At 33.9% G+C, this 22,485-nt stretch overlaps 1 protein-coding gene across 1 annotated transcript in view; it reads left to right on the plus strand.

The window, feature by feature from the left end:
• Nucleotides 1–21,928, plus strand: part of LOC129227106 (DNA polymerase delta subunit 3-like) — a 79,453-nt gene extending 57,525 nt beyond the window's left edge. The window contains exons 9-10 of the mRNA XM_054861718.1: nt 3,103–3,288; nt 21,765–21,928. Of these exons, the coding sequence (XP_054717693.1) occupies nt 3,103–3,288; nt 21,765–21,928 (350 nt within the window). The remainder of the gene's footprint in view (nt 1–3,102; nt 3,289–21,764) is intronic.
• Nucleotides 21,929–22,485: the final 557 nt, after the last annotated feature.

The following is a 22,485-nucleotide window of genomic DNA, read 5'->3' on the forward strand; positions in this document are numbered from 1 at the left end:
TGTTACCCTTCCTCTCTGATGACATTAAATTTTTATTAAAAAATCTTTTCGTTCGATTTTTAAAACCAGAAGTGTTGAATAAGTGTACCAGTGTTGTAAATTACTTTAATATTGATTTAAGTAATACAAACAATCACTTAGATTACTCTAAAGTTGATGTTGGATTTTCAGCCGATAAGCTGATTAAAAGTTTAAAGAATTCAAAAAAAATTTCTGATAGAGATTACATGCAGTTCAAAATGGAAGCAAAAAATTTTTTATTGGAAGCTTCAAAGAAACTACTAGAACACAATCCTTTAAGATATATAATAGTTCGAGAAATTTCTTGTCTAGACCCCCAAAAACTGAAGAACAAAGATTTATGTTTGAATAAAATGAAAAACATTCTGAAAGTTTTAGTCGAAAACAGCAGAATTTCAGAACATAATTGTGACGCCATAATTTGTGAATTTCGGACTTTTCTGGATGAAGCAAATACTTCTTCAGAAATAATGCAGTTTGATGCTGAAAAAGATCGACTGGATTGTGTTTTTTATAATTTTTTTAAAGAGAAGAAGAACTACAATCAGCTCTGGAAAGTCCTAAAAATGTTGCTGCTATTGTCCCATGGGCAAGCAAGTGTAGAGAGGGGTTTTTCAATAAACAGGCAATTAGAGGTGGAAAACATGCAGGATGAAACTCTTGTAGCCCAAAGACTGATTACTGACCATATAAATTCTGTTGGTGGAATTTTGAATGTAAATATCTCGAAAAAAATGCTTACATCAGCAGGATTAGCAAGGCAAAAATATATGCAGCACCTCGAAGATTTAAGAAGCAAAGAAAACAGCAGTATTTTAAAAAAGAGAAAAGATTGTATGCAGGACGAAATACAGAAGTTAAAGAAACAGAAACTAACTCTTCAAACGGATATTGCAGAATTAATTAAATCTGCTGATAATCTTGCAGAAGAAGCAGAACAGACAAGAAATATTAAGTTGATTATAAAATCAAACAGTTTTAGACCCCAAAGCAGAATACTACTAAATTTCCGACGTACGTCGCAGAACAGATGCCTGAGATGCAGAACAATTCAGTTCAAATGTGAGAGGAAAACTGACGAATTTTCTGCAGAAAATCTGCAGAAACCGCGGTGCCGAAAATCTGCAGAAACTGTGGTGCAGAAAATCTGTAGAAACTACAGATTTTCTACAAATAGCTTCCAACTCAAGATAGAATTTTTCAAAAATTCTGCAGATTTCTCAAAATTAGAAGAAAATCTCAAATTCTCACACATAATTTGGCGGAAAGCTCGCGATGTTGAATTCGATAAGTCCTTTGTAAGACTTCCCCAATCGATCTTCATCCACTTCCCATTCAATCCCTTTGCATCCAGAAAATATTTAAATTATTTAGAAAGTTTTGAAGTGTTTTATTATATGCAACCCAAACTCGACTCATTTTATTTATTATTTCAGTACTTTCTGTATTTAGTAACATTATTGTAATTGCTTTTCATGCCATGTGAAATTAACCCAAAAAAATGTGGTTTGACACCTAGGTTCGGATTTTTATAAAATTTTGCATCTTTGCTCTTTCTATGCATTTTTAAAAGCATATAAATTAGTTTTGGAGAATCTCAATCGGTTTAAGTTTGACGCCTTGTTAAAGTTTTTTTGATTTTATAGTTTTCATGATCAACTAATTTTCCAAATTCAGTGCTCTTTAATTAGTTATTTGGTTGAAAGCTGTGATGCTTCCGGAAAAATCTCATTTCTACAGAAATAAATAGCAACAGTGCAGTTAAAAAAAAAAAAAAAAAAAACGTATATGAAACGATTTTGATTTTTGACACCCAATTTGTGGAAAATGCTGCGTTTTTTCGCGTACAGTGCTTGAAGTACATGCAGAACAATTTTGATCAGATGATTTTACGTTGCAGAACATCGTAAAGTATTCGATTTTGGGGGTTTTAGAAAAACAGCCAGGGAAAAAAAACAAGCCCTAGAAAATTTAGATTATAAATTGGATTTAAAAATCCAAGAATTTTAAAAAAATGTACTGAAATAACTTTTTTTAAAAATTAATTTTATTTCTTTTTATTTATTTATTTATTTTTTTTTTTTTTTTTTTGATCTATTAATGTGTATAAGAAAAACTGCTGAAGAAAAAATTTATCTGGACCTTGAACAAAATTTGCAATGTCAAGAATTTTAAATGGAGAATGTTGTGAAATATACTTTATAAGAATATTACTTGTGCTATTCTAAAATTGAAGTGAAAATTCATGCGGAAGATACTGAAAGAAAAAAAGTGTTTTAGAAGTTAAACTGGGTGTATGGTGATTCGACTTAAAAATTTTTTTACGAGCAGAGTAAGTTACATTGCATATAGTTTTCTTATAAATGATGACTACATGATTTCTGTACTTCATAAACATTTTATGTGTCCAATGCTTTATGTCATTGTCAAAAACGTCAGTAAATGTTTTCATCAACAAGATTTCTAAATTAAAAATTTTAATGCACTTTTCTTTTTTTATTATATTTTCTTATTATTGATATTGAATAGTACTATTCATTCAAAATGTTTTCTAAAAACATCTAATGCATGAATGTGAAAAAAGATCAAAATCTAGGTTCATGTAACAAGGTCATGAAATTTTTTTTTGGAGTCATGAAAAAGTCCTGGAAAAGTCATGGAATTTTTTTGTCTTGATAGAGTATGAACCCTGTAAAATAAATACCGGGGGCTGTTAAAATTGTTGACTTTTATTATTTTTATTTTTTGTGATCTGGTACTGGAAATTCTCTTAATCATACTGAAATTGTATTAAAATTTTGGATTTTCAGATCAGTAAACTCTTGGTTATATTTCCCATACCTTTTTTTATTAAAACAAAGTTGATTTTTTTCAAAATGGCCATTTACTGATTACTGCAGATTAATCTGAACGTTCCTACTAGAAAGTTTTTAAACGAATTTTAAAATGAAAGCGATACGTAGTGCAATATTGTGCTTCATTTCCAAGTGATCTCTGTTAAATGGTTATTTTCAGATCTTGTGCCTTTGAAACACGTGTCTGTTGCGAATTGTTCTGACTTTTTTTTTTTTCTCCTTCTAGAAATGCAAGATAAAGCTCAAAGAAATGTTCTTAATTCACCTGATGAAATTTTCACAGCTGCTGTTGCAAGTGATGACAGTGAAGAATCTATACCTCCTACTCCTCCTGTACATAATGCTGTCAAAATCAAAGGCAAAGTTTGGAAAACAGTTCAGAAAACATATCAGGATGATGATGGGTTCTTTGGTAAATTAAATTTTTTTTTATTGCATTTTAAATTTAAAACCCAAAGTGGTAATACATCAGATACTGAAGTTAAGATCCAAAACAGGTTCTGAGTTTTCAAGTAGAGTAGTGTCTATCAATCAATCCCCAACAAAGATCCTGCCCCTTTAAAACTTTTCATGCTGTCACAAGTTATTTTTGCCTTTGTGTGGAAACAGTGAGCACACCAACATAGTTTATTGCACAAATTGTGGGAAAATATTGCAATCATGTGTGTCAGGATTACAAATAATCCTTTTATCAGGGTTCCCATGGCCTTCAAAAGGCCCTATTATCAAGTATTGTTTGTAGGGGCCCCTTTAAAAGCCATATTTAGTCGTCAAAAACCCTATTTTTTAGGATTTTACGGACCCTTCACAGCAAAGACATTTGCTAAAAAGCTACAACCTAATAAACTGATAATTAGAAACACAGTTGATATAACAAAGAATTTTGCTATTTATATACATCCACATTACAAAAAAGCTTATGATTTGGTTATAAGGACACGGGTCACTTTCACAAAGTTTCCAAGAGTGACCTTGTTTTCGGAGGTCCGACTATATACCTGTTTGTTTCTATGCTACAGTGGTAGAAGTAGTCCTATATTCAAAAAAATCGTGAAAAGTGTCCTATATTTCCTATATTCCCATAGTTTGTTGTATATATTTTTAGAAAATGACCATTGAAAAACATTTAGGTCACTTGATTCTCACTCTCTTTCAAGACTTGACAAAAGATAATTCAAGACTGCTTAAAAAGAAGATACTTGTATAATGCACATTGAAGAAAAAAATTTGAAATCTCGGCACCTGTCTGTTTAAATTTTGTTAAAAGCGTGGAGTATTTTTGACAATATTTAAAAATTATTTTAAGGGGAAACTTCTGTGATCCATATTTTATGACAAGCTCTCCAAGCTATTGATGAAACATTTTTTCAATGAATCAGCACTAACATGAAAATGTGGGAGATCAAATGGGGAAGATTTAGCAGATACTAATGCAAAAAAAAGACCTTTTTGAGAGACTTAAATGTAGGTAAATATGGGGGGGGGGGGAATTGAATGAACCCTCTCTGGATTCAAAATTTGAATTTCTTGAAAAAGTTAATTTAACATCATTGTAACACTATTTTTATCAAAATTTGTTTTTGAAAAATAGGCTTTTCAGAATAAAAAAAACGAAATACAGTCCCAAACTTCCAAAAAAACTGACCCACTTCCCCCCCAATCAACTCTAATTTGAATTCTGAAACTTTGAATTCAAATTATGTGTTTTGCAATCACGAGCTGCGACAAGACACTACTCATTAGAGTTATTGTTTCTAGAAACTGCTCTCCTCCCCCTCCCTCAAGCACATCCCTCCTCCTGGGTGGTTACGTGTGTATAGTTGAGTGTGTGTGTGTGTGTGTGTGTAGGCTTACGTGTGTGCACATAGGCGTGCGTATGTGTATGAGCATGCGTGTGTAGGACAGCGGCTCAGCAGAAGTGGATTATGGGGGACAGTGCTCAGGATCAGATTAGCCACGTCGGTGGGTGGTGGTGTTGCAGAGGCTCCTGGTTCAAGCTGAAAAAGAAACCACAACGTCAAGGACGGTCAAGTGAGAACAATAAGCAGTCGTGATTGCTCAAAAAAGTTGCATCCTCTTATTAGAAAGGAACTTTCTAAAGGTATGTCACCATCTGAAAAATATCTTGGCAATATTTTTCCCCCAAGTACCAACGGAAATTTCTCAAGGCAAACTAACAAAGAGAGTCAGTTGATGAATGGAGATTTGATGATACTTGGGAATTGATTCATTTTGGAAAATGTGTCTGCAATTGTAAATAGTTGTTCAAATGCTTAGGATTTTTAGTAGTGATAGTCACTTTGGCTTTTTTCTCAGGGTGAAAGTTCAGTTAAAAGCGGTGTTTCTTTTAAACAAAAAGATGCTGACATGAGAAAGATCCTATTAAACATTGATGCTATAATAAGATTTTTGAAGGAAATCAATATGTTTGTGTTATCAAGGAAATAATTTTATTTTTTCACGATGTATACTATAAATCCCAAATTCAAAAGTAATGGGAACATTTTATGAATATGGCTGACAATTAGAGGCAAAAACAAAAGATTGTGTACCTTCAAAAAAAGGAAAAAATAGTGAAACTTGAAGAAAAAATTGATTTTGTGTTGATAAAAGAATAAAAAATGGCATTAAACATTATGTATATATAAAACAAAAGCTCGCAAACTCTTATTGATGCTGGCAATAAAAATATTAAACTTGCAGACGATGAAATGGAGAAAAAAGGTTAGACTAAAGCTATTCAAAAATATAAATAATCAATAATTTTAGTAATAGTTGTATTAAATGTAAAGTGCCACAGTGTAGAAAATAAGTATTTCATTTTGACTAGCAGTACTGCTTCGCAAATTCTGATATTGAGGAGCAGTTTTGTGACATTTGCTAAACTACATTTTCAATAAGGAAACAAGCAAATTTTTAGAAATGTAATATTAAAAGTGAGCGTTTAAAACGTTTTTAACAATGACTTCAGTTATAAACTTTTATCACTTATCTTTTACAAAATAGAAGAACTGGTGCAAAAGGGTGGTTCTACAAATACAGGAATATTTAAATTATAAAAATTTCGAGAAATTAAATTTACACCATTAAATAATTTGTAGTATGTTATTTAATAACGAGCTGATGTGTGCATCACATGACTTCCTTTTACACCAATTTAATGCTATTTCCCTATTATTGCAATTTTAATGGGATTCTCTCTCTAACTCTTTAAATATCACTAGCAATGGCCACATTGAAAGCAGATTTAAAAAAAAAAAAAAAAAAATCGCCAAATTTTTTGCCAAGTTGGCGACAAAACTTGGCAACCAAAAGACTGGCGATATATCGCCAAGTGACCGCCAAATTATAACACCACTTGAGTTTGCATCGAAATTAACAATGATTTCCCCCCAAAAAGGTGCAAAAGACCCCTTTAGAAACACCCGAATGCAACCAAAATAGGAGGTGCACAACTAGACCCCACTACGAGTCTATGTACCAAATTTCAACTTTCTAGGACATACCATTTTTGAGTTATGCGAGATACATACGCACATACACACATACGCACATACATACAGACGTCACGAGAAAAGTCGTTGTAATTACCTCGGTGATGGTCAAAATGGATATTTCGCGTGTCTATACATTCTTAGGCACTTTTCCGCATGTGGTCGAATCGAAAAAAAAACTCAACATTCATTTGGGGGTGAGCAAAATGGAAATTAAGGGCGATTTTTGAGTGAAAATTTTTTCGCGAATACAATACTTCCTTTTTTGTAAAAGGAAGTAAAAATAGTAACCTAAAATCACCTAGTATGATGCGTCAAGTACACTGTATCAACAAGTCGTTTTGTCATTCGCATTTCAAAAATAGTTTTTTTTTTTTTTTTTTGGATCACAAAATTTCAATGCAATTTATGATCATTTGTCCTCTTTCATACGTTTTGAATCGCAAACTGGGATGCGATACCACTTATTTCCTATGCTGATGTCACATTGTTCAAATATCGTTTAAAAATATTTTTACATGAGTAAACAGTTTTTTTTTTCATAAGTTATTTTACCAAAAACTTAGGAAACTCATTCTAGATAGTTATAATTTTTATTTCAGTTTTTTACTGTATGCTGTATGGTTAATTAAAATCATTGATAATAACTATTGCAGGAATAAAACTAGATAATATTGGCTTTGTATTTTTTATTTTTGACAGCAAGATTATTGATAAAGCGTCTCCTATATTTGACTATATTTTTCGTGGAAAATGTCCTATTTGTTGCAAGTTGACCACTTCTACCTCTACATATATATAATGTATGTGTTTATAAGCAAAACTCTTTCCACCTTAAAAAGTTTCCTGTTGCGACACTGGGATGAAGTGGTCCTATATATTTTGTAGTAAGTTACCGCCCTAACCAGAGCTAAGTCAGAAATACTTAAAATACACTACCAGCTCAGTTTAACTGAGCTAGTGGTGTATTTTAAGTGGTCCTATATAGTTTAAAATGTGCCTTAAGTAAGGCTCTTTAAGGCCCTATTTTTTAATCTGCTAGGCGAGTATGTTTTTTGAGACAAGTGGGTTGAGTCAGTTATACCCTGTTTATGATTCTGTAAAGTTATAAGCTTTTGGATATAAGTTAATTGCACTTTTGTAACTTCGAAATTTGTATGTAATATTGCTTACAATTTGTACTATAAATACAATTGAATACTTTCCCTAATAGCACAACGTTTCACGGCTAAGTCGCAGTGCGAGTCACAAGCATCACAGTCGCATAGTGACTGAATTGTGACATCAAATAGAAGTCACATTGTGACACATTTGCAACATTTTTCATATGACTTTATTACAATGTCACTGTTACAACTGAATTGTGACTGGTCACTATGTAACGTTGTGAAGAAGTTGTTTTGTGACCTTAATGTGACTTGATGAAAAAATTTTTTTACTGACTGAAGATGGTGAATTGATCATTCTCTCATTACGTGAAATAACCGCCAGCTCAGTCATTTCCAGCCAAGGACTGCAATTTCGTGCTTATTAGTACTCATCAGCCCGGCATAGGAAAGTGACTGAGCTGGAGATGGAAAACCTCTTAAGGAAGCCAAGAGTGCGAAACTGGTAGCTAATATAGAAGTAGCAGACCAGGTTTTCTATCTCCAGCTCAGTCACTTTCCTATGCCGGGCTGATGAGTGCTAATAAACATGAAACTGCAGTCCTCGGCTGGAAATGACTGAGCTGGCGGTGTATTTCATGTATTTCTGCTTTAGCCCTGGCTAATGGGCGGTAAGTTACTGAATATACATTCTCTCATTAACACAATCAATCATAACCAAAAGTAAGTATTCTAATAACTTTCCAGCAGAACAGTGACAAAATGTGACTCATTTGTGAATGTTGTGCGACATTATCTTCTCGTCTCTGTCCTCTCGTGGTGATGTCACAATTTAACCCCTAATAACACAGTGACCAAAATGTGAAGCGTATGTGACCACCCCCATATACAATCTGAAATAGCCCTCTTATAGTACCGTGACAAAAATAAGCGCTTTTGTGGCTCTCGTGTGCCTCACAAGTGAAGTCACCGACAGGCGGCCACAACTTACGAATGTCAGTTCGCAGCGACGTCACAGTAACGACACCTGATGACAAAATTGCAACTCAGGTCACCTAGCGCCCGTTCCGCAACCACACACACCTCAGTCGCAGCGACCATTGTGACCTGTAATGTGACCTACCAGTGAAGTTGCAGCAATGTCACAGAGTGATGAGAAGTGACTGCGAGGCAACTTCACAACAGAGTCACGGCGGCATTTTCACTTTGTTCATGACCTTCATAAAGGACCCGCTGTGACCTAAGGGAAGTCGTCAACTGGTAACTGCAACTTACGAATGTCAATTCTCGGCGACGTACACAGTTTTACGTTGCAGTGACGATGTTTAACATCAAAATTGCAGCTCAGGCAGGGGCGGCAAATAGGGGGGTCAAGAGGGGGCGGTCGCACCCCCAAATTTTTTGAGCAGAATGATAGAAAATAGGTGAATTTAATTTAGGTAAGTCGGTAATCAATGTTGAGTTAAAAAAAGTCTCGCTGGTTCTCAGTAACTATTTGATGAAACTCGACACATTCCCAGACTAGAAAAAGTGTTTTTCGTTATTTGGATGATGACTTAGAAATTCATGAAGTATTTTTCGGCCTTTTTAGAACATAGAAAACTGATAGAGAACCATGGTTAATTTTGAATAAAAAAGACATTTCCTCATATAGGCTAAATACTCTTATTTCATGCTTGTTTGCCCAGTGTATCGGTGGTATGTCCAGTATGAGAGGCTTGTGCAAAGTGGTGTGTCTTCATGGTTTTCCCAAGAAAATTCCTTGATATTTTACATTGACTTTTATGCTCATTTTTTAAGTGCATATTTATTTAATGGAGTATTCATCGCTTTCTTCTGCTAGAAACACGTTTCAGCTGCTCATGCATTATATGCTTTCATAGAAACATCGTAAAAATGCATGCAGTTATTGAATTTAAAAAAACATATCAACAAATACCTTTTATGGGGCTCTATAATTATGCAATCTCGGAGTGACACAAGATGCTCTTCAAGAGCTAAAATCATAAAAGAATTTCTCCGTAACTTCAAAGCAGTGATTTGACGACTGGAAGAATTATTGCAAAACGATTTCTTCAATGGTGGAAAAGCTCACGCCCTTTAGCATGTATGACTTCGTTTGAATTTTTATTCAATTTGTTTGTATTGAGGACAGTTTTTAAAAAAGTTCACCGTATCAAATCATCTTCAATCCGCTTCCCTTAATTTTCTGACTATTCAAACCACAGTTCAATCAAAAAAAAAAAAAAAAGTGACAAAAATCCACATGATGATGTGAAGTCAAACATTGATTTTTTAATATTTATATGAAGTAATAGATTCAGTTTAGGATGAAATTAACACAAGATTTGATGAAAATTATTTTTCTGTATGGTTGGCTCTATATTATCTGGATTGGATTTTGAAAACGAAAAATAAATTGTTTCAATTATGAGTAAAATTTTTGGCATGAGGCAAAAAAAAAAAAAAAAAAAAAAAAATTACAAGCAATAAACTGACAGACCGGTTAGCACATCCAGAGACTGCAGTTTCGTCCTTGTTATGGACTCAGTCTAGAATCGTGAATAACAGAGCTAGAGGCAGATGACATCTCATTGAAGCTGAGAGCGCCCACGAGACTAGATTATTCAATGATGAAAAATTAAGCTCCTCGCAATTTTTGAAGTTGCCTGTGTGATTTTGAAGATCAAGACATAAAAAGTGTTTTCATACATAACTTTATTAGTTCAATTATTTTTTAACTATTCCAATCAGCTCAGCTAGTAGAGAAAGTTTTTTTTTATGTCTCAGGAGGTTATAGAATTATTTTTGAAGCACAATGGGGAAAAAAACCACTTTTTTATTTAATTGTACTGGCAAAACAGCACGACACTGGGGGCATTGATAGATTAGTAACACGATTCCCTGCTCTTCCGAATTCCAAAAATCATGCAATAAAACTTTCCTAAAAGGTATAAAAACGTTAAGATCGAGATGTATTATATGATAACTTATTAAAAAGTGAATCAAAATTTTAATTGTTTCTAAACACTAATTTTTATTCATATTAAACCGATTTTATGACCACTTCCTCTTAGCTAATGAGTGTTTGGGACCGCACTGTTGTAATACATATTTAAGAAACTCGACCCCCCAAATGAAATGCTGAAATGCCGCCCCTGAGCTCAGGTCACCTTTCTCCGGTTTCCTGACCACGCACCGTAATCACAGCGACCTTTGCTACCCGTCTGTGACTTACTTGAAGTTACAGCAATGTCACAGAGTGATGAAAAGTGACTGCAAGGGGACTTCCGAATGGAATCATGGCAATGTTTTCACTTTGTTCGGGACCTTCATAAAGGAACCGCTGTGACTTAAGCGAAGTCGCCAACAGATGGCAGCAACATACGAATGCCAGCTCGCGGTGACGTACATGATAGCCATAAAATGTCTATTCAGGTTTTATTCTCACCAATTCATCTTAAATGATAAGTGTAAGATGTATTTACTCACTTGTTTCTTTATTAATGCGTGAGCAGTTATCTTGGCCCGTTACGGATGCTTTTTACAAGTCGCGGTTCAGAAAGCTACGATGTGTAAACATTGAAGAATGAATGATTCAAAGGATGTGACGTTAGTGTATGAGTAGATGGATGACTTAATCTCCGGCTGAGACAGTGTAGATAGAATGTTCCAGAAGTTTCGAGGCAGATCTTAGGTACGCCTTTCCGGCATGACGTGCTGCATGGTGCGATGTAGGATATAAGCTGAAGGAATTGAGAGGGAAATCACTTCTGCTCGCATTTCTCATCACTTCGGCTGAGGACAGTTGTTCTTTGAGTATCACTCGCTTATTGAAGCGGTGTCCGGAACTCAGCGTAGGAAATGGCTGTTCGTTTTTGCCATAAGAGTTAGGGAATTAAATGTTTTGAAACATTTTTAGGACATGAGTGTTAGGGAATTAAATTTTTTGAAACATGTTTAGAAAACTTAAGTTAATTTCATGCTGTTGAAACATGTTATGATTATTTTACTATTTACTGAAGTTATATAATTTACAGTTGTTAATTGTTATATTGTTCAATAAAATGAGGTTTGTTTTAATTGACTTCTGTCACTTCAATCTTCGATGAAACTTTGATATATGACACGAAGGCATCTTCTAACCTGTGGAGTTGGCTCAATTTTTAGAATTACAAGAGTTAAGCTCGCGTGTTAGGCTAACAGTACACAATGCAGTGTTGCGGTGACCACTTCTAACCACACAACCCAAGTCACCTACGAACACACGACTATACCTAGGACCACGTGGGGAAACCTATTGCCGGTTTACCGACTGTACACCGTAGTCACAGCAATAGTTGCGACCAGTATATGACCTGCATGTGAAATTTTAGCATATGTTGCAGAGTAATAGTGACAAGGCAAATGTAACTTCACACGGTTGTTGCTGTGACGACTACTAACAACTGTTTCGCCATGACACAACACAGTTACAGCAGCCACCAGTATGTATTTTTGAACTTTCTGTGATGTTGCTGCAAAATCCAACAGTTATGTGGTCACCGTGACATAGATGCAACTAACTTATGTGACTGCTGCGTGAAAGTCAACACCTCATTTCTTGTTCCTCTGTTTCCTACAACTCCCAGCTGATCTAGTGGTTAGTATTCTTGGCTTATACTTAGGTGGCACGGGTTCGATTCCCGGTGTGGGAAGATGGGTTTCGTGGTTAGCTGTATGGACTAAATTTGTTGAACTCAACTATCAGTGATTTCAAATGTATCTGAAACCTTCTTTCTCATTTTAAATTTTTTTATTGAAATGAATAAATTTTTCTGCAAAGTAACGTTGCTGCAACTTTACATGTAGGTCACAGCTGGGTCACAACGGTCTCTGTGACTTTGATGTGAGGTTGGGAAACCGGCACTCAGTGACATGGGTTTGCAATTTGCAACTCCAGCGCTCGAATATGCTACCTTGCGGTGATTTATAAAATTGAAGAAAAAAGTTAAACATTGCGTTCCATGTGTGTTTGTTGGTAAGCATAGGCAGTTTGTTATGAGTATTTATTAACGCATTCTTTGTGTCTTAGATTGCTTTCAGCAACAGAAATTGTTTCAACCCTTAATGGTATTCTCGAGCTTCTGAAAATGATGTTAGATTTCGTTATTTCCCTCTAAAAAGTGAGATGATTGTCGTAAATGGTGAAAGCGTCAACACAAGAAAACTCTGGTTTAACAAACTTCACATTAGCATGAAATTCTCTTCTGTTTGATGCATTTTTTTTTTTTTTTTTGAAAAGAGGATAACATTATACCAGGTAAATTTGTTTTTATTGTTTTGTGTGAATTTGTAAGAATATGGGGAGTGTTTTAATCTTAAGCTCAAAAGAAGGATTTGATAACATTAGCAAAAGAATTAGGGCTTTCGTCTCCGTCTAGTTTAAAAAGTAATTAATTTAAGTAACCTAATTTTACTGCAGTATTTAGTTATTATGGACAGTTTGAAAAATATTTTCTTGAATATATTATTGTAGAACAAAATGAAAAATGTTCAACGCTGAGAATTTTCATCGCCAAAATAGTGGGATTATAGTTTTAGTATTGCACGAGCAAAGAACCCTTGGCGAGATTTCGTATGTCAGTTGTAAACCATTTTTATTTTTTAACATGTGTGGAATAAAATGGCAGAAAGATTACAGAATTCGATAAGTTTAAAGAAATAATGGAAGACCAATTGGAAAGAAAACTACAACCATGTATCTGTAAGAATTTTATTGATGATGCATGACAGAATTAAATCATAATTCAGAAATTAGAAAAGTACAAAGCAGAAAAAATCAAAACTAACCGATTCGGCAAGTTGAGAAATAACTCAGCTGCAAATGTAAAATAATTAGCGCTAGCCAAACAAGACAAAGAAGTACATCATCTTCCTCTTTTGATAACACTGGTAAACAAAGGTTTTGTTACATGAAATATTTATAGTGTTCTTACGGCCACAAATATCGTATTCAATATCGTGGAAATGGCTACTTTAGAACAACAAACTAAATGTTTTGCAATTATTTCTAACATTTAGTAATGCTTCTTGAATTCTCATTTCTTTCTTCGTGGGCCAGAATATGAACAAGACTTTAAAAATTAATTTAAAAAAAAAAAAGTCATGCATACAAACAAAAATTACTAGGCTTATTAGCATTTTCTACACTATGGCGTGCGTTTGTTTTACCTTTTTCATCCGCCATTAAACGGTGGGTGCAGTGCGCCCTATAGTTTGTTGGAGTTGCGAATATTGGGTCAGATGTCGTCACTGCAACGTCCAGACCCCGAAGAGTTCCTATTTTTCCTACTTTTTCCTACTTTTTAGAGCTCTCTCCTTATTTTCCTACTTTTTCTTTCTTTAGTATAGCACTTCTAATTGTGCATTGATTCTTATTTTTACAATGCCGCGCCGATAATTTTCTGCATGTTTTGATTTTGAAAAGTAAAAGGAACAAGCGGATCCTTAGCTTTTCATTGAATGACTAGACTATAGTAATTTCTGGAAGGAACGCCGCGGCGTTTGTGTGTCTAAAAGTTAAATTTTCGTAAGTGACTTTTTTTTGCCGTTGCGGCGTTTATGATCGACTTTTCTTTTTATCGCCCTGACTTCAGTCCTACTGTATTAACGAAACTAAAAAAAAATAGATACTGGCACATTCTGATGCAATTATATATTATTTACCCATCAATTAGAAGCTTTAATTAAAGTAAACGGCTGACTGTTCAAAAAATGCGGGAAAAACCGAATTTCCTATTCGCCAATTTTTTGTATGATTACAAGTGAAATGGAGCTCTATTTAAACAGAAAGGCAATGTAAAACCTTAAAAGGACATAAGGAAACAAAAATTGAAAAACTTGTATACTGTGCATATTTTATTGATGTTAGTACAACTTAAAAGCGACATCTAACAGAAATTCGCAAAAACGGACCACTTCAAAAATAATCGCGGAAACTTTTTTCGTACATAAATATGATTATTGTTCATTCTAAATCGTAAACATGATTATAAAATTTATAAAATTTCATTTTCTTTCCTTGCAAAGAGTGTATTTGCAAAAAAAAAAAAATAAATAAATAAATAAATAAAAAAGAAAAAAAAAATAAATAAATAAAGCGGCAAAACCCGGATGGGCAAAACGTTCCCAATTTTTGGAGAAAAAAAAAATCGGAAATCAATTTAAATGCAATATTTTGTTTTTATTTCTTCTCATTTTTAAAAGTTGGGAGATAGAGCTACAAATTAATATGTATTTTTTTCTTTTTAATGGGTATTTTCTACTCTGATATATCATCAATATCGAGGAGTTTCTCATCATTTTTATGTGCTGTGTTTCTGGCAATGCGACATTTCTGAGCATTTAAAATTTTTTTGACAGACTCTTAACTCTTTTCGGGGTGCGGCAATTATACCGATGCGGCGTATCTACTGTAAGTTATTGTACTTATTGCGCCTGATCAAAGGGAGGGGGGAGAAAGAGATATATGCAGGCATTTGATTCCAAGTGCTCCCCCCCCCCCTCACTCTCAATTTCGTGAACAATTTCCGAATGAATATTTTTGTTGTATGGAGAGGATTGAGATAAACTATTTGCCCTCCCTTTTATGTACATAGAAACATTAGTAACTGATCTTTGTCTTTGATAAAAATATTATGTTTACCATGCATGGATGTTTCCTTTTATTTTCGTGCCAAAAAATTTTAGAACAAGAAGGAGGTAAAAATCATCAAACCATTAAAACAATATTCGTTTTTATTGCTTGATTAAAATTAGAACTGACTCATCACTTTGATTCCCTCCCCCAAAGGATGTATACTGAATGCAAATTTTATCTGCAAACAAAAAAAAAAACGCACAAACATGTATAGCTAAGCATTAATTTTCCAAAGCCAGGGAGGGGAGAAATTGACCCCCCATAAATGACGTGCCTGAAACAAAAATGTATGTTGAATGCTAAAAATACATAACATAGTGCAAACCCTTTAGTTGACTTATTTCGTTATTTATTTAGTGTAATTATTTTGTTATAAATTTTATGCCCCATATTTAAGAACACATTTATTTTAGTTCTGTATTTTCAGTCGTTTTCCCTTTTTTTTTTCAAATTCAAACATCTGCCTCTGATTATGCAAGAATGCATGTCAACTGCTGATTATTTTTACCTAAAACTAATTTAATATTTGCTTTGCTTTTGTATCATAGTTTATGATAACAGGAGCTGAAAGTGATAGTATTTTTAAATGATAAATGGATGCTCTTGAAGGAATGTTTTCGTTTTTGACAAAACAAATCTGAAACAAAAATGGTTTTATTGAACCAAAATAGAAGTTTTATTATTATTATTATTATTATTTATTTATTTATTTATTTTTTGCGATCGCTATATTGCATTTTATTCTTTCACGCTTAAAAATTTTATTACTGTATTCTTTGTTTAGATTTTATTTTCATATTTTTGTAATTACTATCTTTGTTTCCACTAGTTTATTTTCCATACTAATGATTGTCAGTCGTCTTGACGTGTGTGTAGTCCTATCTCTTCCTATTTTTTCCTACTTTTTTAAGCGATTTTTTTTCCTACTTTTCCTACTTTTTTAATTTTTGATTCCTTATTTCCTACTTTTTCCCCTCAAAAAACCACTTCGGGGTCTGAACGTCGCACTGTGTACATCACCGCGAACTGACATTCGTAAGTTGAGTTTATCTGTTTGCGACGTTGCTTGTGACGCATACTAGGGTCACAAAAGTGTCTTATTTTTGTCACTGTGCTATTAGGATTGCTTTTCAGCTTTTCTTCCCAACAAATTCTTTGAAATGCTTGAGATGCTATTAAAATTAATATTAAGGAGTTTCAAGAGCATCTGGACATGTCTGGACAGCTGACTGAAAATATAATTTTTTCAAGCAGATTTCCAAAGCAAAATACTTGACAATGTTCTGCAACGTAAAATCATTTGACCAAAATAGTTCTGCAAGTACTTCAAGCATTGTATACACAAGCAATCAACATGAACTTTTCCACAAATCGGGAGCCCTAAATCAAAATCGTTTCATACAGGAGGTTTTTTTTCTCCGTTTTTAAAACTTTCCCTGTTGCTACGCATTTTTGTGGAACCTAAACGAATTGAGATTCACTAAAAATATTTCATATGCTTTCTAAAATGCATAGAAAGAGCAAAATTTTATAAAAATCCAAACCTAGGTGTCAAACCACATTTTTTTTTTTTTTTTGGTTAATTTTACATGGCTTGAATGAGAAATTAAAATAATGATAAATGAATAAATTAATAAAATAATAAATAAAATGAGTCGAGTTAGGGTAACAAATAATAAAACACTTCAAAACTTTCCAAATACGTAATTCAGGGTTCGTACGGATCATGGAAATCTTGGAAAGTCATGGAAAAAAAATAACAGAATTTCAGACCTGGAAAAGTCATGGAAAATTGAAATTTTCATTGAATGTCATGGAAATTTATTTCAAGTCATGGAAAAATTTCCTGGACAAAGAGAAAGGAACAGTAGCTAAAGGAGCATTAGAAATCTTGAGTGATTTAACAGTATAGCACATAAAAGCTATTAAAAGTGAAAAATTAAAAGATCCAAAAATCAAATCTGAATTTTGAAATCTCATCGCATCCACTTCTGTCGCAGCCGCTTGCCATTTTTTTGCGATGTGATTTTACTGCCTGGACATCACTTCTTATGTTTCATATTATGTAGTAGCAAAAGTTCACGTTCGTAGTTTTGCCATGCCCACTCAAAAAAAAAAGCAATTCAATTGCATGCGAGTTCGATTCCATCACTCGTGAGGACTTTATTATTAAATTTATCAGAGTTTATCTTAATTTGTTGAATGTTTGAGAAAATAAAGACCTTAAGGCAGGCGATAGAATACAGAAAAAGAGGAATTCTAATGCTCTAAAATAGTGTTCACTCTAGAAAAAAAAAAAGGGCAGGGTGCTGGTCTTTGAAAGTGGCCCTATTTATTATAAAAAGGGCACTATTTCAACTTGGTCTTCCCCCATCCAAGACCAATGATGCACCTCTCAAAAAGTACTGCCCCCCCCCCCCAAAAAAAAAGAAGAAAAATAACATCTTAAAACACCGTGCAAAAATTTCATCAATTCCTCGGTACCATGAGCACCCCCCCCCCCTCAAGGCGTGCACAGCGGGGGGGGGGGGAGAAGGGACAGCTGTTGACCCGAGCCTGATAAACTAGGGTTGAAATTTAGAGGCAAACATGGAAGGGGAACCGGAAAGGTCATTTGTGACAGGCCCCAAAATTTCTGTGCACACCCCTGCCCCTCCCCCTGATCGCCACCATTGACTTCAGTATTGAATATAATTTCTTCCAGAAAATGCACTTATCTTTAGGGTTAGATTGCCCCCCCCCCCCTCCCCTAATGCCAACTAAGCACATTTTCCAAACTCTGTAGGAACATTTAGCTAATGCTGAATCTTTGCTTTGGGTGTGTTTCAACACTTTTCAGGCCACAATTGTGACTACTTTTCCTATAAGAATAAAAAAAATTCTAATCATTTTAAGTCTTTGAATTTTAATGTAAGATGAACAGTGTATAGTTACGGATCCCCCCTTCCTATCTAAAAACTGCCTAGTATTGTGCATTATGCCATTAAGTATTTTAGTAGAATCAAAATCATGATGAATGTAAATTAAACTTTTTAAAAAATTTTATACTTCAAACAGAATAATTATTAAAATGCTGTATGCAGTGCTTCAAAAATGCAATCGTAGCATGGTGCAAAACAAAAAAGGCTTTATTTGATTGCCTAGTGTTGGACTTGACACAACTTCATGACAAATGTTTGCAGATGTATGCACTACCCAAGCAGCTGGGGCCAATCCAAGATTTTAATTTTGCTGACAATTTTTATGGAAATTTAATACATCAGCATTTTATTTTTCTGATTTTTTAAAAAAGCAATATTATAGTTTATATATATATAGAGAGAGAGAGAAAGAGACAGAGAGAGAGAGAGATAATACTCAGAGAGAGATAATACAAATACTCAGCAAAAATGAATGAATGAATATTTCGCAGCAGAAAATTTCCTTGGCAAATTTCACACAGAAGAATGTTTCCATTTCAAACGTCCTTTTATGGGGGGAAGGGGGTGCTAAAAATTCAAGATAACAAAAAAATACCCTTGTATTATGGTTCAGTAGGCTTTGTACTGTATACTACTTAGAAAACAATTAGAAGGTTCACCAATGAGAAGCAGATGCGAAAAGATTGCTTCACAATAACTAGCAATGTGCAAAAATTAGCTAAGCTTAATTTTCACGTGCAAACGAAAAACGGACACAAAGGGCTGAAAAGCTACGAAAACGGCCTATTCATACGATATTTATTGCTCAATTCAACATTCTATTTTAAAAATAATTTTCATTTTGGTGAAGGTGCCGTTTTTGTTACATTATTTTCGTTAATCTTCCGATTTTGCAAGTGCGATTTCTGGGAAGTGATAGTTATAAATGGGGTAAAATCGACCTGTATTGAACTTAGAAATTGTTAATTAGAACAGTAAATGAGTTTTGAAACAATAATTTCGCAAACTTGGTTACTTCTGTTTTTTTTTTTTTTTTTTTTCAATTTTTTTATGTATGTATTTTTTTAGAATTTTTCGCGGGTTAATTCAACAGGCTTCACGGGCCACGTTTGGCCCGCTGGCCATAGGTTGTGCATTCCTTAGACTCTAAGGAATTCAAGCACTATGTTAGCTTTCAAAACTTTATCAATCACTTCAAAATAAACGCTTTTTCTAAGCCCTTTACAAGCATTATCAAGAGCATACAAACCCTGCTTCTGTTGTTTTGCAGGAGAAAAGAATAAGGAGAACAGCCTGAAATATTTCAGAAAACTTCATATTTTTTCGGCCTACATCATCGTCAAGAACCGTGTATTTTCAAATCAAGAACAGTTTGCGTTTACATTCGGACTTTTCGGACAAGAAATGGAGTAGTACATCTGCATCTGTTCTTGTCTGACAATAAGTATCCCTTCTACTTTTCCTAGAACTGGTGCCCCCTGGCCCTTCAGATGAAAATAATATAGAAAGACTACCTACTACTCTCCCTCTCTCATTGTTGATTCTCAGAAACTCAAGAATGGGGAGGAATTAAACAATAATCCCCCCCCCCCGCCCTCCACCATTGCGGACGACTGCACACCTTCCCTCACCCTTTCAAACCCTTCTTCAGTAGAAGGAAGAAATCTATCTTTTGTTTCCAACTGATTAGTCTGTTAGAATTCCGAGAATTTCATCCCTTCCTTGCCTAGGTGTTTGCATCTTTTATTCATGGGACCGTTTTCAAGGTGAAATTCTGGGGACAATGGAAAGACATGTGCGTTTTTTCAGACGATCGCTGGACAAATAAAATTGTCCCGATATCGCGGCGGGTCCAAACGGTGCTTGAGGCATATTTTTAAAAACACAGGGTGCATATTGTTATTTTTGAAAAGGGCAGGGCGCATTTTGCAATCTAAAAGAAGGGCAGGGCGCATTTTTCCGATATGGAAAAGGGCAGGGCGCTGCACCCTTCAAAAACGGCCTAGTGGGAACACTACTCTAAAACAGTAGTGCCCAACATACAGCACGCAAAACTAATCCATGCGACCCATTGCTATGTTCAATGTGGGGACTTAAACGTGTTCTGGAATTTCTTAACCTATTAATTTATATGCATTTGAAAATATGCAAATTTGTAAACAAGATAAGTATACTTTTGAATCAGAAGATTGATTTATTACTGAATGGTTTTTTCAAAAAAGATCTGGTTTAGAAACATAAAGAACTAAACTATGTGGCTTTACTTCAAAGAACCAAAATACTGTCAAGTTACGTGGATGATTAAAGGCACTATTGACACTAAAGGGTAACTTTTGAAGCAAATTTATTGAAACTTAGTGTTGACTCATTCAACTTTTGTCCCATTCAATATCATTCTGCCTGTTTTAAAAAAAATATCAGACATTTAAGCATCATCATATTCACTTTACTGCATTTTTACTTTACTTAAATTTATATGATGAAGACAAATAAGAATGGTTTAGTTTTTTAAGTGTGCACTTATATTTTTTCCATTACAAGTAAGTGCTTCAATGAGGCTTTGGCATTTATATAGACGTTTTGCTATTGCTCATTTTCAAATATTACCAAGTTTGAGATTAAATAGTGCTATTCTCTTAGTGTAACGAGGTCATGAAAATTTTCATTGAGGTCATGAAAAAGTCTTGGAAAAGTCATGGAATTTTTTCATTCAAATAGAGTATGAACCCTGGTAATTGAAAACTTTTCAGGGTGCAGAATGATTGAAATCTCAAACAAGACACGCAATTTTCGGCAATGGACGTGTTTCAATTTTGGCACATTTCCAAAACATACATTTATGGAGGAAATTGCAGTGAATGAAGTTCGATTGGAAAAAGTAAGGAAAAGGGAACCAAAAATGTTAGAAAATTCAGAATCTTTTCAGATTTAGAACATGAAATTTCTGCTGAAACTGCCGAGTTTCTACAAATACCTTCCAACTCAAGATATAATTTTGCACAAATTCTGCAGATTTCTTTAAGTTCAAAGTAAATCTAAAGTTCCTGCAGATGTCTTATTGAATTCAATATTTTTCGCGAGCTTTCCGACAAATTATTGTAATTTCCAAGAATTTTAGATTTCCATTTAATTTAAGGAAATCTGCAGAATTTGTGCAAAATCTTGTCTTGAGTTTGAAGATATTTGTAGAAAATCTGTAGAAGCTGCAATTTTCTGCAGAAATTTCACAGAAATCTAAAACTTCTGCAGAAAATTTTTCTGAGTTTACCCCTCACATTTGAACAGAATTGTTCTGCAGCTCAGGCATCTGTTCTGCAACATACCTTGCAAATTTAGTAGTATTCTGTTTTGGGGAAGCAGATAATAAAATAGTGAAATGTCTGTTTTACAAACTGTCTGTTGAAATTTTAAAGTAGTGAAACATACAACCATTGTACTGTAACTTACAATTTTGGAAGGAAAAGTTGATAAGAATGCATAATTTTCAAAATGTTCTGAGTAAGGCTTCTCTAATATTTTTAAATTCTTTGGTTTGAAAAGAAAGCAGGTAAATTTCATGAAATAAGATCCTTTTAGCTAAATGCAGGGTAAAAAAATGTATTCAAGAAGAAAAAGCTTTGTTTTTGAAAAAAATATTTAAATTATCTGTAAATATTTAATGATATTTCCCTTGCTTTCCTTTTTAGTTACTAAGAAAGAAAAAGAATTGGTTACTGCATCTGAAGATAGTGATGAAGATCCTCTAAAAATATCAAATGTGAAAGAAGTACCTGCAAAAAAATCACCTAGCAAAACTGTTCATACTGCAAAAAAGCAAGCTTCTTTAACAAATTATTTTAATAGAAAGTAATTAAAACATTTGTTTACTACCAACATTCTATAAAACTTGCATTATAGCATGCCCAAGGAACCCTCTGAACTGACTATCTTAGTTTTGGATCCATTGCTTTGCTATATTGGATTACAAAATACAAAAACGGCAAATAGCCATGTGATGGGAGTGTCACAAATCATGCCCCAAACACATATTATGTACTACAAGATAAAAAAAGATTAACAAATAATGAATAGTCAAATTCAGCAAATGGAGTCCATTTTACAGATGAGATTGCCATTAACATCGTCACTGTTGACAGGGGCGTACCAAAAATATTTTTCAGCATTTCAACTTTTTCTCCAGAAATGCCATCCCATCAAATTGGAAAAAATGAGCTAACTGGTTCTGCTCCTGTTGAATAAAGCAAAGCGAAAATTTATAGCACAAGTGGATTAGAAAGTTTTTAGTATATTACACATGACATTGTTTGGAAAGTGCCTTAAATTATTCAAAATCTTATGAGATGTGTTTTTCTCTCTCAGCTGTAAGGTGTACTAGCAAACCCTGCTTAAGAAAGCAACTAAAAATTC

This window comes from Uloborus diversus, chromosome 1, assembly GCF_026930045.1.
Source record: "Uloborus diversus isolate 005 chromosome 1, Udiv.v.3.1, whole genome shotgun sequence".
Taxonomy (NCBI): domain Eukaryota; kingdom Metazoa; phylum Arthropoda; class Arachnida; order Araneae; family Uloboridae; genus Uloborus; species Uloborus diversus.